The 15,229-nt window shown below is 36.3% G+C and overlaps 1 protein-coding gene across 1 annotated transcript; it reads right to left on the bottom strand.

Moving 5' to 3' along the window:
* Window positions 1-2,392: 2,392 nt before the first annotated feature.
* Window positions 2,393-14,096, bottom strand: LOC127625362 (solute carrier family 13 member 2-like). Its single transcript, XM_052100620.1, has 12 exons — window positions 13,917-14,096; window positions 12,075-12,203; window positions 10,584-10,720; window positions 9,964-10,202; window positions 7,022-7,205; window positions 6,231-6,353; window positions 5,846-6,055; window positions 5,590-5,714; window positions 5,337-5,494; window positions 3,804-3,965; window positions 3,499-3,636; window positions 2,393-3,222 (listed from the first exon to the last, which is right to left on the bottom strand). The coding sequence occupies exons 1-12, from the start codon at window positions 14,016-14,018 to the stop codon at window positions 3,091-3,093; spliced, it is 1,839 nt and encodes a 612-aa protein (XP_051956580.1). The 5' UTR covers window positions 14,019-14,096; the 3' UTR covers window positions 2,393-3,090.
* Between the last annotated feature and the right edge of the window lie 1,133 nt (window positions 14,097-15,229).

The following is a 15,229-nucleotide window of genomic DNA, read 5'->3' as shown; positions in this document are numbered from 1 at the left end:
TTACGCTGCATAAGAGAACACTGCAAATTTATTGATTTCAAAGGGGATGGTGCTCAGGAAGGACGGAGAAGGAAAGGGCAAGGGTTTCCGACAGTGAAGTGTCATGCTATAAAAAGTTGAAAACTCACTCTGGTGCACATGTCCGTTGACCAATGGGAATCTCGGAGAGGTGGAAATAGTTGCGCTGCAAAAACCAATTCGGATCAGGGTCGGATTTTCCAACTTCCTACTGGGAAAAGTGCAATGGAACACCACTTGAAGATATAATTTCAACTTTGAAAGTCGGGAGGAAATTTTAAACTGATTTCACGGAGATGCAAGTGTGTGACGTCATACAATCAATTCGCATCCAGTAAGATAACAAAATAAGTGATAAACATTCAATTGTATTAAATAATATCAATAAATGTGTCAAAGTTAATACATTACATGATATTAAAGCATATTTAACAAACGTTAGCAAGTAGCGGGTTTTCAAAACATGGTAAATTATAGGCTCTTTTGATAATCGTACACTAGTAGCATAAATGCTAGCTTTGCAAATAGTTTCTGAATTAGGTTGCAGACATCTCTGGTGACAGTCAAACACCTGCTAAGCTAACAGGAGTGCTGCAGTTTTGTTTCCTTATACGTCATCTTCCGAGCATCTGGCAGTGGAATGCATTTATTGTTGGAGAATGGAGATATCAAGTAGGATTCTAACGCGAGTCTGTTGAATGCTTGATTCTGATTGGTTGACGGACGTACTAAAGTGTGCAATTATTTTTAATAATTCGCAAGTAAATGCACGGCTATGAAGTAGTTCCAGGTCACTTCAACGCGTTATTTCAGTGTAGTAGGCTGTAGTGCCCTACAGCCTACTACAACATTATAACTAATTAAAACAAAGGCATTGGTTAAGTACATTGGATACGAATGACAAACAATGTCTATGATATACTTCATATATTTCAATTTAGATTTAACCACGCCACCCACATACACCAAACATGCTACCACAGAAAAATAACCATATAAACAAAGACACTGATTATAGTAAATTAGTTAAAAATGTCTATAATATCCTACATTTATTTCAGTTTCGGTTGAAAAGCTCCCTTGTCTCCCCTGCACTTACACACGCTCACTTACATACATGCACAGAGTTGAACCCCTGTGACTTGATTAATACAATGACTTGATTAATACAACAGTTTCCTCGGATAGCTATAATGGAAGGCACCACGCTACCCATCCCCATCTCTCGTTCACATGCACAAACACCGCGCTGAAAAGCGGTGCATCCTCCGTTGCTTGTTCTAAAGTGACGTTTTTGAACAAGCAATGAAGGCTTGAGCTGGATCAGAGCTAGATACACTTGATAAATAAAACGTATATATTATCTGAAACATCTGTGGGAAGCACACCTCCCTTTACACACTCTCACGCACACACACACACACACACACACATAGACTATACGCATTAGGCATACACTTACCCGCAGGTGAAAAGCAGAGCTGTTAGGTCAGCATGCACCTGACTATCAGTATAGGGTTGAAATCAGTTGTTAATATTTACATAGGAAAACACTCACTGCTGCTGAGTTGCTTAAACTTACATCTTTGTGATTTTGAAGAGATGTTACTTCTGACGAGTGCTGCAACAAATAAAGGTAATCCCACAGGTGATCTCTCTGTTTCTGAGCTTCTGTTTCAATCCCTCAAAAATAAATTCACACACAAACTCACGCACAATTGCACCAATTGTTACTCCAGTAAGTGCTCCAGTAAATCACTGCAATCCTCGCCATCCTACGTTGCTAGTTCTAAAGTGATATTTTCGAACTAGCAATGAAGGCTTGAGCTGTATCAGAGCAAGACGCTGAATCTGTGGTGGAAGAAAGTTGTCAACAAAAAAAGAAAATGTCTTAAGACATCATTCAGTGTTTTTCTCAAGTTGATCGTAGTATAAGCGGAATTATTGACTCCAGCCCTTTGAATTAATGAAAAATAATGCACACCCATGGTGTAACAGTCACTCCGCTGCACATGGCCGCATTACCACCTAGGAGTGCATTATTTTTCAATAATTCAACAGCCTGCTGTCAATTATTCCTTACATATCCCACATCCGATTTTATGGAACCTAATATAAGCACCTATAGTTTGCATGCGGCAAACACGTCCGTATGCGTTCGTGGTTAATACTATGAAAGGCTGAGCATGCGCAAGATGGAACAGCAAGCAAACTCTTTTTTAAAAAGTAGACCCAAGCCATGAATACCATAATCGGTTATTCTGATTTTCTGAAAATGTTAGGCCTATCTGTAAAACTTCCATTCTTACACAAAGAAATTAATGTAAAGTTTCCCCAGTGTTTTTCTATTCCTTCAGTAAAACAAATGGCATTTTCAAGATGTTTTTATTTCAGAAAAATTAATTGCAATTTTTTTTTATTTCAGAAGAGGCACTTATAGAGAAAATGTAAAATAAAAATGTTAACTTAATATTGAAATGTCATGTTAATCATATGTTAATTGACAGATATTAAACAGTGTTTTAAAAGTAAATACAGACTGAATGATCCAAAAAGGGATCTAATATAAAACGTCTGAATAAGACCCTATAAATTAGATACATTTTCATGAACCAGCACAAATGGAAGACCAGAAAAGCTACTTGTAAAAACTAAAGCCACAATGTAGAAAAAAGCTTTGTACAGTCCCTCTCTGATGAACTTATAACGTATAACCTACTTCCACCACTTCGGGGCAGCAAAAGCGCTACATGCACTCACATTAACAAACTCCTCATACTTGCCCTGTGCTGTTGAAAGTGACGTTTTAAAGATTTAAACAGAACTTCAGAGGCCATAAAATCTTACTGACCTCTTCAGACAATGACAAAGATTTCTTGAGAAGATACAGTGAAAAGCAGATGTAAGAGACAAAACGAAGCATTTGCTCCAGAGGGCATTGATGAGGGGAGAAGTGCTGCATGCTACAACTGCTGTGACCCTTTTTTTCTTTTCATTGTACTTTTTGAATGGTCTTCCCCTCTCTGTGACTTCAGTAAACTCACTAAACCAAAGGGTTGTTTGGAAAGTTATTCATGGTGCTTCATGTGTGACATTGGTCCATGAAGGAAAAGTGTCTAGTTTGAACAAGGCCCATCCCCACGTGTTGATGCCGAGGTTGATGCACAGAATGCCGATGATGTTGAGCATGAATCCTGCCCTTGCCTTCAGAGAGAGCAAAAAGAAAATTGTTATGACTTACATTATCTTCTAGTGGCTCAGTGGTTCTCAAATGGTTTTGCTTCAAGACCAAGATTTAGAGTTAGAATTAGGCAGTTACCAAATTTGACTAGCTTCTACTTAGCGATGGATGAATTTTCAGCAAAATCCCTCCGAACTGCATTTGATTTCAACATCATACAAAGATAAGAGATTTCTCCTCCCTTTTAATGTAAAGAAATGTAAGAGAAAGGCACTCATTTAAATTGGGATCAACCATACCATGTCTAGGACTTTGAGGTTGCCATAGGAGAAGGCAATGGCGTTTGGTGGAGTGGCTACAGGAAGCATAAACGCTAGCGATGCGCTTATTGTGCAGGGAAGCATGACGTAGAGAGGATGGAGCCCGATAGTTGTTGCCTGAGGATGGAGACAACACATACAGTACGTGACATGTTGTGCAATACAGTCGAGACATTCTTTATGGTGTAGTATTTTGTTATATTTAAACTGTGTTTAGCAGCTAATTGTATAGGCTAATTCAGGCAACTCTAGTTTTGTTTGTTATTTAGCAGCCAAGTACTCACCATAGAGGCAAGTATAGGCAGGAATAGAGTGGTGGTGGCTGTGTTGCTGGAGCATTCAGTGAAAGTTCCCACCAGCAGACAGAGGATCAGGGAGATGGCAAAGGGTGGGATATTCTTCAGAGGGGCCAGACTTTTACCCAACCAAATGGACAATCCTGATACCTTTACACAAAGATTAAGAAGAAGCTATAATGACTGATTACAATCATAAAAATATGAATTCCACTTGGCCTGGTCTTAGAATGACTGCATCACCTAAATGGCTTGATTATTAAGAAAACAAAGAAATGCTTACAACTTGGTGTTTTTACACAACTGGGGGTATCCCATGCTGGCCCAATCAATTATAGAATGGGCCACCAAGAACCATCTCAGGCAATGGGGTGCCTGAGCCTCATTAACATACAGGCCATACAGTATCTTTTAGGGTTCTTAATTTACATGAAGAGCACAACTTTATTTACATTGTGGGCAGCAAACTGTTTCACAAACTGGTTTAAAGGTTTTAGTTTACAGTGTTCATTGTTCAGTCTGACTCCGCTGATTCCAGAGTGCTTTGCATACTTTGTCACTGGTACACTGCAATAAAGACCTCAAGACCGAAGACCAACTCTTTCACCCAATTGATTTTATTATTTTCACCAGGGAAACAATGAAAATGGGCAACAAACCCCTAGGCTTGCATTGAACCAAGCCACTTCAGAATATTGTAGAAACTTGAGCCAGTAAGCAAAACACTAACAATGTCCTAGCAATAATCCTTTGTAAAACAATGTTCATAATTTTAATGTAAAAAGAATGTAAAAATGCTACAGTAAAAAAATCTGTTAATTGGTTAACAATGCAAGTAATTTTACAGTAAAATAAATAAAAACATATTTCTTTTAGAAATAAAAAGTACGATTTAATTTAAAATGGCTATTATGCATGTATAACAAGAACATACAAGTACTTTTATGGTAAACGATTGTTAAAATGTTGGTGTAAAAGTCTTTACATATTTATATGCTCCTGGAAGGGCCACTTTAAAATGAAATTTAAGTCATCATGTGGCCTTTTGTTTTACCACCTGTGTTACTATGGTGGTTAACAGTACATTTAACAGTGCTAAGCAGATTTTTGTAGTTCCAGTGGGTTGGTATATTAATATTTGATCATAAACGGTGGTTAACTGTAAAATATACAGGTAACAAAATGTCATTGCCTAAATCACGGTCACTGCATTTTTATAGTGAATTGCTGGCAACCACAGCTGCCAGGTATTTACTGTAACTTTAACAGGATTTTTAAAGAGGGCCTTGTAATGCCCTAACAACAAACCAGAACATAATAGCAGTCACATAGCAACACGTTTGAAAACCTCCACTACACCCTAGGTGCAGTGTTTTGCAAGGGCAAGCACCACTCTCAATTTTTTCACAAAATGTAAAAACTAGATTAAAAAAGAATTCCATTTCAATCCTGATGTTCAAGACTAATGAATGTGCATCATGTACATTCACTATGATTGTTATGTGTTTTGAGTAATCCTACCTCACTGCCACTTGCTAAGGCAAATCCTCCCCCCAGCAGCAGGACTATGTTCCAGGGCATGCGTTCATGCACCACTTTCCAGTTTAGAAGAGTTGGAGGAGCCGCAAGCTTCTTGCGTTCCTTCTTCTCCTGTTTGTCTTCATTATCTTGTTTTTCTCCTGTTTTACAAAACATAACCTCTGGTTTGCGATCCAGTTTTCTGGATCTAAAGAGTATTCTCTCCAACACAAATATGAACGTAAAATGCTCTTACCTTCCTGCTCTACTCCTTCTCCTTCATAATTTTTCTCTTTGGATGAAGAGAAACACTCTACACGAGATGGAATAATGAAAAACAGGGTTGACATTAAAATGGCCACGGTGCCATCTGTGACGAACCTTTGAAGAGACAAAGAGCAAATAAGAGGAAATAATTCACATGCAAAGTTTGTCGAGTGACTTGTTGACACTCATTGATTTTAAATGTGGATAAAGGAATCATGAAGAGATTTCTGATGAAGTAGACTCACTGTCCATTTTTGTTGAAAAGCTCACTGGCCCAGCCTGGCATGAAACCCGGTTCTCGTGTGAACCACAGAATCACCAGCAAGACAAAGATGACTAGCACTGCACCCTCAGCAAAAGATATCAGGCCCAACTTCTTATATTCATTCTTCATCACTCTGTACGCATCTTTGTCTCCCTCATCATTCGTTCCACAGCCAAAAGATTTTTTAAAGCTGTTCAAAAGAATAATACCATAGATTAAGAGTGTGTTAAAATAATTTCTTAATGTAACTTAAAGTGGCTTCCCTTGAGAAAACGTTTCAGGACCAGCTATCTAATCTAATTATCTAATAACTCTTACTGCCTTTAGACACACGATATTTAGTGTAAAGAGGGAAAGCTACTTACTTAAAACCCAAATAAATGCACTGCAGCCAGAGCCAAGAGAGCACCAGCATCAGCACCATGTTAGGGAAGGCAAACCCAAACCAGCTGGCAAAGTTGATCACGTCAGCGTTATCTGGAAAAATCCTGTAAAACAAAAGCAACATGAGATGGGACCAGATCAGCATTTTATGATTAGTATCAGTCACATAATTCTGTTATGCACATTTTTATGCCGTAGGCCTATGCAAAATATTTGGTTGCCTTTTGCCTTGACACAGTCAAAAATTGTGTTCAGTTTAAAGAAACAAATATATTTGGGTTATTTTAGGTTGCAAGTGTTGCAAACCACATCCAAGCAATTCCACATTCAATTTGTAAAAAAGATTATACTTGAATAAAAATTATTTAATTACTCCTTTTAAGAGCGGGGATAAGAAATAATAATAATGATAATAATAATAATAATAACAATAGTTTTTCAATATACTGAAGTCATTTGACAATTTAACCACAAATTGTAATTTTAGATAAAAGCAAAAAATGTTATGCAGAAAAACACTGAAAGTATTGCTTATAATATATAAATATATAATTCAATAATAATAATAATCTATTAAATTATAATATATATAATATGAAATAAAAATAAAATTTTTACATATTCTTTTACAATATGTCTGAAGATTAAATATGTAATAGATCATGAATATTATACAGTACCTTATGTCTTGCTTAATTTTTTTTTATTTAATAAATGTTTTTACATTTCAAAGTTGTGGTGAGCGTCATTACAGGATATATGACAAACTTACTCATCCATCTGGCCCTTGAGAATGAGATTTGGTGTGGTGCCTGTCAGAGTGGCAGTGCCTCCAATGCTGGCGGAGTAACACACAGAAAGACTCATCCCTTTAGAAAGACGAAGGTACTTCGCCTCACGCTCCTTCCTCCTGTGTTCAGACAGTGGATTGATTCCTGCCTCTGGATCTGAGCTGACTGTGAAGATATAAATGGAATAAGCTATAAGACAATGGTGTTTATTGAACAGCATGTAGAACTTTTTTCTTTCTAAGACTGTACACACATATTGACCTGTACTGTCTACAAATTTCTTAATCAGTATTTAAGTCTTATTTTCCAGTATATGTGTATATATATATATATATATATATATATATATATATATATATATATATATATATATATATACACACCCACACACACACACACACAGTTGCAGTCAGAAGTTTACATATACCTTGGCCAAATACATTTATATTCTGTTTTTCACAAGTCTTGACATTTAATCGTAGAAAACATTCCCTGTCTTAGGTCACTACTTTAAGAATGTGAAATGTCAAGACAATAGTAAAGAGAATGATTCATTTCAACTTTTTATACTTACATCATATTCCCAGTGGGTCAGAAGTTTACATACACTTTGTTAGTATTTGGCAGCATGGCCTTTAAATTGTTTAACTTGGGTCAAACATTTTGGGTAGCCTTCCACAAATTCTCACAATAAGTTGCTGGAATTTTGGCCCATTCCTCCAGACAGAACTGGTGTAACTGAGTCAGGTTTGCAGGCCTCCTTGCTCGCACACACTTTTTCAGTTCTGCACACAAATATTCAGATTGAGGTCAGGGCTTTATGATGGCCACTCCAATATCTTGAATGTCCTTAAGACATTTTGCCACAACTTTGGAGGTATAATTGGGGTCATTGTTCATTTGGAAGACACATTTGCTACTGAGCTTTAACTTCCTGGCTGATGTCTTGAGATTTTGCTTCAATATATCCACATAATTTTCCTTCCTCATGATGCCATCTATTTTGTGAAGTGCAACAGTCCCTCCTGCAGGAAAGCACTCCCTCCTGCAGCAAAGCACCCCACAACATGATGCTGCCACCCCAATGCTTCAAGGGTGGGATGGTGTTCTTAGGCTTGCAAGCCTCACCCTTTTTTCTCCAAACATGGACATTATGGCCAAAAAGTTACAATTTTCTTTAATCAGAAGAGAGGACATTTCTCCAAAAAGCTTTTTTATGTTGCTTTTGGAGCAGTGGCTTCTCACTTGCTGAGCAGCCAGGTTATGTTGATATAGGACTTGTTTTACTGTAGATATAGATACTTGTCTACCTGTTTCCTCCAGCATTTTCAGAAGGTCCTTCGCTGTTGTTCTGGGATTGATTTGCTGTTTTTGCAAAAAACTGCGTTAATCTCTAGGATTTTACAGAATGCGTCTCCTTTTTGAGCAGTATGATGCTGCATGTTCCCAAGGTGTTTATACTTTCATTCTATTGTTTGTATAGATGAACAGTGGTACCTTCAGGCATTTGGAAATTGCTCCCAAAGATGAACCAGACTTGTGGAGGTCCACAATTTTTGTTTCTGAGGTCTTGGCTGATTTCTTTTGATTCATTCACAGGTACACCTCCAATTGACTCAAATTAGCTTATTAGAAGCTAATTGTCTAATTGCCTAAATGCTTGACATAATCTTTTGGAATTTTCCAAGCTGCTTAAAGGTACAGTTATCTTAGTGTATGTTCTGACCCACTGGAATTGTGATATAGTCGATTAAATGTGTCAAAAACAATCTGTCTGTAAAAAATTGTTGGAAAAATTACTCGTGTCATGCACAAAGTTGATGTCTTAAATGACTTGCCAAAACTATAGTTTGCTAATAAGAAATCTGTGGAGTGGTTAATAATTTTGTTTTAATGATTTCAGCCTAAGTGTATGTAAACTTCTGACCTCAACTGTGTATAATTTATAAATATATATATATACACACTACCGTTAAAAAGTTTTGAAACACTTACTCATTCTTTATTATATTTTTTTTCCCCCCACATTTTTGAATAATAGTAAGGTCATCAAAACTATGGAATAACATACATGGAACTATGGGAATTATGTTGTGACTAAACATATAATAAAATACATTTATATTTTAGCATATTCAACGTAGTTACACTTTGCCTAGAAATTACAGAAATGTACTCTTAACATTTTCTCAACCAACTTTTTGAGATAACATCCTGGGATGATTTTTAAACAGTATTTAAGGAGTTCCCATCTATGTTGGTCACTTATTGGCTGCTTTTCTTTATTATTTGGTCCAAGTCAACAACTTCAGAAACTTTTTTTTTAATTAAAACTTGTTTTATAATTAAATAAATTAATATGGTGGCACAATTATATTTTTGTCTACAACACTAATTTCAAACATTTAAGCATACGCCTTCAGATCAAAAGATTTGAAAGATCATGAGAAACATTTCAGTCAAGTGTTTCAAAACATTTGACAGGTAGTATATATATATATATATATATATATATATATATATATATATATATATATATATATATATATATATATATATATATGGGGGGTTACTTTCTAACTACATTAAAGTTGAATCCATGCTGTAACACATGGATTCAAGTGATGAATAAGCAGTTAATAAGCAGTTCAATGTATTTTATTATTAAATAATACTTTATATAATAATACATTTGTTTATAATAATATTGTGGTTGCTAGGCAACTTAGGCACTTGGCGCATTATTAGGGAATGTTATAGGCATTTTAAAATGGCTTCATACACGGCTTATCAATCTGACTTCAGTGTCAGAACTATCCATTTTATAAATATATTGTTTTAATCAGAAAACAAGACAAATTACTGATTAAACATAATTACAATTTTTTCAGTGTAACCAACCATGTTTAGATGTTAGACATACTACTTAGTTTGTCTCCAGTGTCATAGTCATCCAAAGGAGGTTTGGTGTCAGAGACCTCAGCCAACTCAAAAGCTTGGTTATACTGCCCTTCCCTGAGCTCTTTCTCATCAGCCTCAGCCTCTGTTGTACTGAGCTGCTTGAGAACAGCCTGAGAAATGGGCAGCATCATGGCTGTGGTGGCTGTATTGCTGATCCACATGGAGAGGAAGGCTGTCACAATCATGAAGCCCAGCATCAGCCTGCAGAAAATGACAAAAAAAGAAGCATAATTTAAAGGGATAATTTACCAAAAACTTATAATTCTGTCATCATTTACTCATCCAAATGATGCTCCAAACCCATATGATCTTCTTTCTTCCATGGAACACAAAAGGAGAAGTTAAGCAGAATGTTAGTATCAGTCACCATTCACTTTCACTGCATCTTTGTCTACACAATGTAAGGCTTTCAGTCCATAACATTCTGCCTAAAATCTCCTTTTGTGTTCCATTGAAGAAAGAAAGTCATACAGGTTTGTAATGACACAAGGGTGAGTAAATGATGACAGAATTGTTCAATTATCCCTTTAAATACTATGTCAGTTGAAAAGATGAGAAAGAGAAGTGTGATTGTGGTCTTACAAAGCAGGTCGAACTCCCACTATTAGGAGAACCCGTAGGGCGATGCGCTTATGGAGATTCCAGTGTTCAACAGCTATAGCCACCAGCAACCCACCAATGAACAGCATATTGGTGTCCTTTAAATACTGCACACATACCTGAGATTCAAAAAAACATTCAATCCCATGTTTAACTGTGGGCACTGTTGCTGACATACCATTGAAAAATAAAAAGCTCTACCCATCCTCTTCCAGCCAATCAACAGGTGAACAATTTAAGAAACTTTTCATCCATATTGATGACATTGTTCAGTTCACAAGTTTACAACCACTGGGGTTCTCAACTGTACAGAGCAATTTGATACAGCAATAAGTTACTTGTATCTGTGCATTACAGAGATTTTACCACAGGAAAGGGGGGTTTTCTTCAACTTTAGACCGAAAATGCTCTTGTGCTTAAAGGGTAACTAAACCGTAAACCAACTTTTTTTATAGGAATAATAATAACATAGAGTCTGACAGCAGCTGTCAATTAATCCGTCACTACGAGTCTCAGGTGCCCCGCACTCGGTTCGTTCCCTCTATCCCCAAATATTCAAATATTTCTAGTGGGTGGAGTCAGACTCTGAGCAGGCGTTTAGTTACCCTTTAAAAAGCTAGCCACGCAAAAACAGCGATGTGACGCAACAGACAATAACGTCTGGCTAGTGCATGTTTACAAAGAAAAACAACCGAAAAACAGTATATTTACATCACTTGCTTTCATAAATAGTATATAGCTATAATACATACTATAAACAATAAAAAACACCACTGTTAAATAAATTGTTACATTTATTTAATATTTACATTTACAATGTAGAAACTTCACGAATCACCATAATATACAGTATGTGTGGTCACAGTGTGTTTATCAGCACAACGGCATCAGACGCTGCTCATCCAATTCGATTTTAAAGTCAGAAACTTCCAATATAAAAACTACTGATGTAATCAGTCTATAGAGCATAGGTAAGCATAATCTGATCCAGTGGTGTAAATTGGATTTTACGGGCCCCAGAGCGAAGCACCTGTTGTACCCCACCCAGAAGGCAGTTGTTTTCAATGTTCAATTTCAGTCAATGATCGCAGGCCCCATTTCACCACTGGCCCCAGTGCGGCTGCACACCCTGCACTGACCGTAGTTGCACCGCTGATCCGATCTCATTAAAACAGGTAAGAAAGATAAAGAATATGAGCAGTAGAATAAAATCTGTCTGGTGTCATAAGGTCTTTATGGCACATATAATTTGTTCCAAGGAATCATTAGAGATACAGCATGCACAGATAGAGGATTTATGCTGATGTAGGTGGGTTCTGTGGACATGTGATGAAGTTCTGCATCAGTCATCACTTTTAAATATATTTCTGTGTCCCTTACATTCCTGTTTCATGACCATAGACCCTCTCGTATGACTCAAACTACAGTATCATAAAGCCAACTATCTGCAGGGGTTCAGAATTTTTTAAATACCTGTCCAGACTGCATGATGCCCATCATAGGGAAGAGGACAACAGGCAGCAGGGCGGTGATAGCCAGTGGCATGCACTCTGTGCACCAATACAGTGCCATCAGGATGATGGCAAAGCCACATTTTGCTTCCTGAAAAGCAAAAGAGTAATTGTCACATTTCAAACAGATGTTCAAGTAATAGAAGCATTTCTAATGGAGAGAATTGCTGGACATGAATAAGATATCATAGGGAATATTGTAAGTTGACATGATCTCATGTCTATGGGGATTCTCTCATCTCATGTTGTCTAAGGTGAGGAAAGGTCAGGATTCAATGTGGTTATTTATTCGTGTCTATCTATTATGTCTCTCTGCACAGTGAAGATACCTGGTAATAACATGTTCTCTAATCTCATCAAGTCTATTAAGACACATCTATTGCTCTCAGAACACTGATATAAGCAACCTTGACAATAAATGACCATAACATACTTTTTTTAAATGCATGGATGCACTATTGAGTTTTATTACTAGAGAAAATCCATTGCAGTCTTTTTAAATTTTCAGAAGTTTTGTTGTTTGTAATTAACGTTCTAATTAGCAAATATTTCAACATATGTATGTTTTCACTTTTGAAAGGGCATTAAAAAAAAGTGAAGAAAACAATAATGATTATAGTAATAATTAAATGTATGTATATAATAGTATGCTGTCATGTAAGGGACCGTCTGAAAACTCCACTCACTACGCTGAAACATAGGAGATGTCCACTCACTCAATTCACGTGCAAGTTATACATGAAAAAAAATAAATGTTAAATACCTTTTCACATTCAGAATGTTCTTATAACTTCCCAGAGGACAGACATGCATACTACAGGTGATATTATAACAATATGAACAATTATATAAGTACAGTAATCAATTATTTTATAGAAAATTCACTAAAATTCACAATTATATTTTCTCATTTTAAAGGCTGTAGTTTTTTTTATTTTAGTGATTAAGTAGGAAGGACTTCCTACTTAATCACTAAAATAATACTTAATCACTAATATAAAAAAAACTACAGCCTTTAAAATGAGAAAATATAATTGTGAATTTTAGTGAATTTTCTATAAAATAATTGATTACTGTACTTATATAATTGATGATACTGTAATAATCTGTCCTGTAATAAGTCTGTCCATCCTCTGAGTCTGAACTACCCGAACACCCCCTTCTAATTATTCCTCTTTTTTTCAGCTGAATTGGGGTTCTCAGGTGTAACTGGAGGCCACATTGCTTTACTATCTTTGTTTTGAACTCCAACTGTTTCTGGTAGACCTCTGCAAGCTGTGTCAATATGGTCCCCGGGGTTCCACTTATAAGTACAGTTTGTTTCTTCACTATTATTGCTGCATATTCAGCTGTTCATGAGGTTTATTTGTAAAAGAATCAAGTTGCGTCATAGGAATATTATATTAATCAGAAATTTGACCTATACCACCATGTTCACATTCTCTCTTTGCCACTTTTGCAATCATTGGCAACTTGTGCAAAAAGAGTTTTTGGTTCTGGTTAACATTTTGGTAAACATGCAATTAAAGGGACATTTCACCCAAAAATTAAAGTTCTGTCATAATTTCAACTAAACCTCCTGTTGTTCTTAACAGATTGGCAGAATGACAGCCCCAGTCACCATTTACAATAAAAGTAAATGGTGACTGGCTTGCCTCAATCTGCCTGGCATCTTTGAAAAAATAAAGCCAAAAAGATCTGGAACACCATGAGGTGCGTAACTCATTTTTAGGTGTTCCTTTAAGTGCTCTGCGGATCATTTACACAAAATACCTCAACACAAATAAAACACTCTTTTACTCACCGGAGTTGGGATAACCAGAGGTAGGGGCAGTATCAGAAAGGGGGTGATGAAGATGATCAGGTAGTTTCTATGATTCCACAGCCATCGAAGAACCCCTGCCATGTTTTCTGGCACTAAGCTTCAGATGTCAGGTGTGCTGTGGATGGAAAACAAACCAAAGTGCTGATGATGTGAGCAGAGCAAAGGAGGCTGAGCATGATCAATGTGTTTATACTCTTCGTCACATATGAGAAATTAAAAATGAACTGCGTGAACTTGGGGAGGGTAAACAGGGTCATGAAAGGGGAGGGCAAAAGAAAGCCGGCAAACCAAAAGGCCACAAACTCATTCTGTGTTGTTACTAATGGAATTATTAAAAGCATATGTGGACTTTTCACACCATTAATGTTATCATTGAAGAGCATTGTCACTCTCATATATGTGTCTTAATATTCCACTGGTGTTGTTATCTATGGAATGTTTCCTATAGCTGTTATCTACTGGGAAATATTATGTAAGAAATACGTAACAGTGACAGTTAAAAGCAGGAAAGACTTCAATGAGGACAAATGGCAAAATACATTTCAAGCTAAGATACTTTATTCCAGTTCTTGAGAAAAAGTGCTTTGTATTCAGAAGTATAGTCCCTATTCAGTTTGAAGAAGTGGACAAACATTGTTATCTTCTGTAGCACAACCCCTAAGTGAAAAAAGTGAGCTGTTAAGAAATGCCAGACTGCCAGGTGATTATAATAGAAAATCAGACACAATGAATTCATCGTTTTATAACTTTCTTACCTGTTCATTATTGTTAACTGATTATGCTATTGCAATAGATTTCGGCTAAAGAAATATCGGCACACACTTGCCGAATTTGATGTGAGATCAGGCTGTATGGTTAGTCACAAACCAGATGAGAATTAACAAGTAAGTTGGTTTCCAAAAGAGGCTAATGAAGTTCTCAAGACTATGATATGGGATGATGAATGTCAAATAAAATAATACAATTCTGACTTTTTATAATAGCCAATACATGTATAACAATGATGCGTTAAGCTTGAATACTGTAATAAAATTCAGTGTAGTGATGAACAGATCAGCTATACGAGCTCAATATTTGATACACCTGATAATCTTCAGTTATACTTTCAATTGTATCAGCATTACTTATTAATCTCCAGAGACATTGAACTCTTCATTTGTAACCATTAAAACAGATTTCATTTGGAAAAAAAAAATTATCTTCCTTGTTTAAACCAATGTAAACCTATATTTGTAGTTAATCGTGTGAGATAAGTTAAAATACCATCAGTCAGGGATGACAGAAATATTTTA

This window comes from Xyrauchen texanus, chromosome 31 (assembly GCF_025860055.1).
Source record: "Xyrauchen texanus isolate HMW12.3.18 chromosome 31, RBS_HiC_50CHRs, whole genome shotgun sequence".
Lineage (NCBI taxonomy): Eukaryota > Metazoa > Chordata > Actinopteri > Cypriniformes > Catostomidae > Xyrauchen > Xyrauchen texanus.
The sequence above is the reverse complement of the archived record's forward strand: the minus strand, read 5'-3'. Positions and strand labels throughout refer to the sequence as shown.

What these genes read in the sequence shown, in the direction of transcription:
- LOC127625362 (XM_052100620.1), bottom strand. Translation starts at nt 14,018, where the DNA reads ATGGCAGGGGTTCTTCGATGGCTGTGGAATCATAGAAACTACCTGATC. An exon ending in GCATCATGCAGTCTGGACAG is followed by an intron (nt 10,721 to 12,074) that starts GTATTTAAAAAA and finishes TTTGAATCTCAG; the next exon opens with GTATGTGTGCAGTATTTAAA. An exon ending in CCTTAGCAAGTGGCAGTGAG is followed by an intron (nt 3,966 to 5,336) that starts GTAGGATTACTC and finishes CTTTGTGTAAAG; the next exon opens with GTATCAGGATTGTCCATTTG.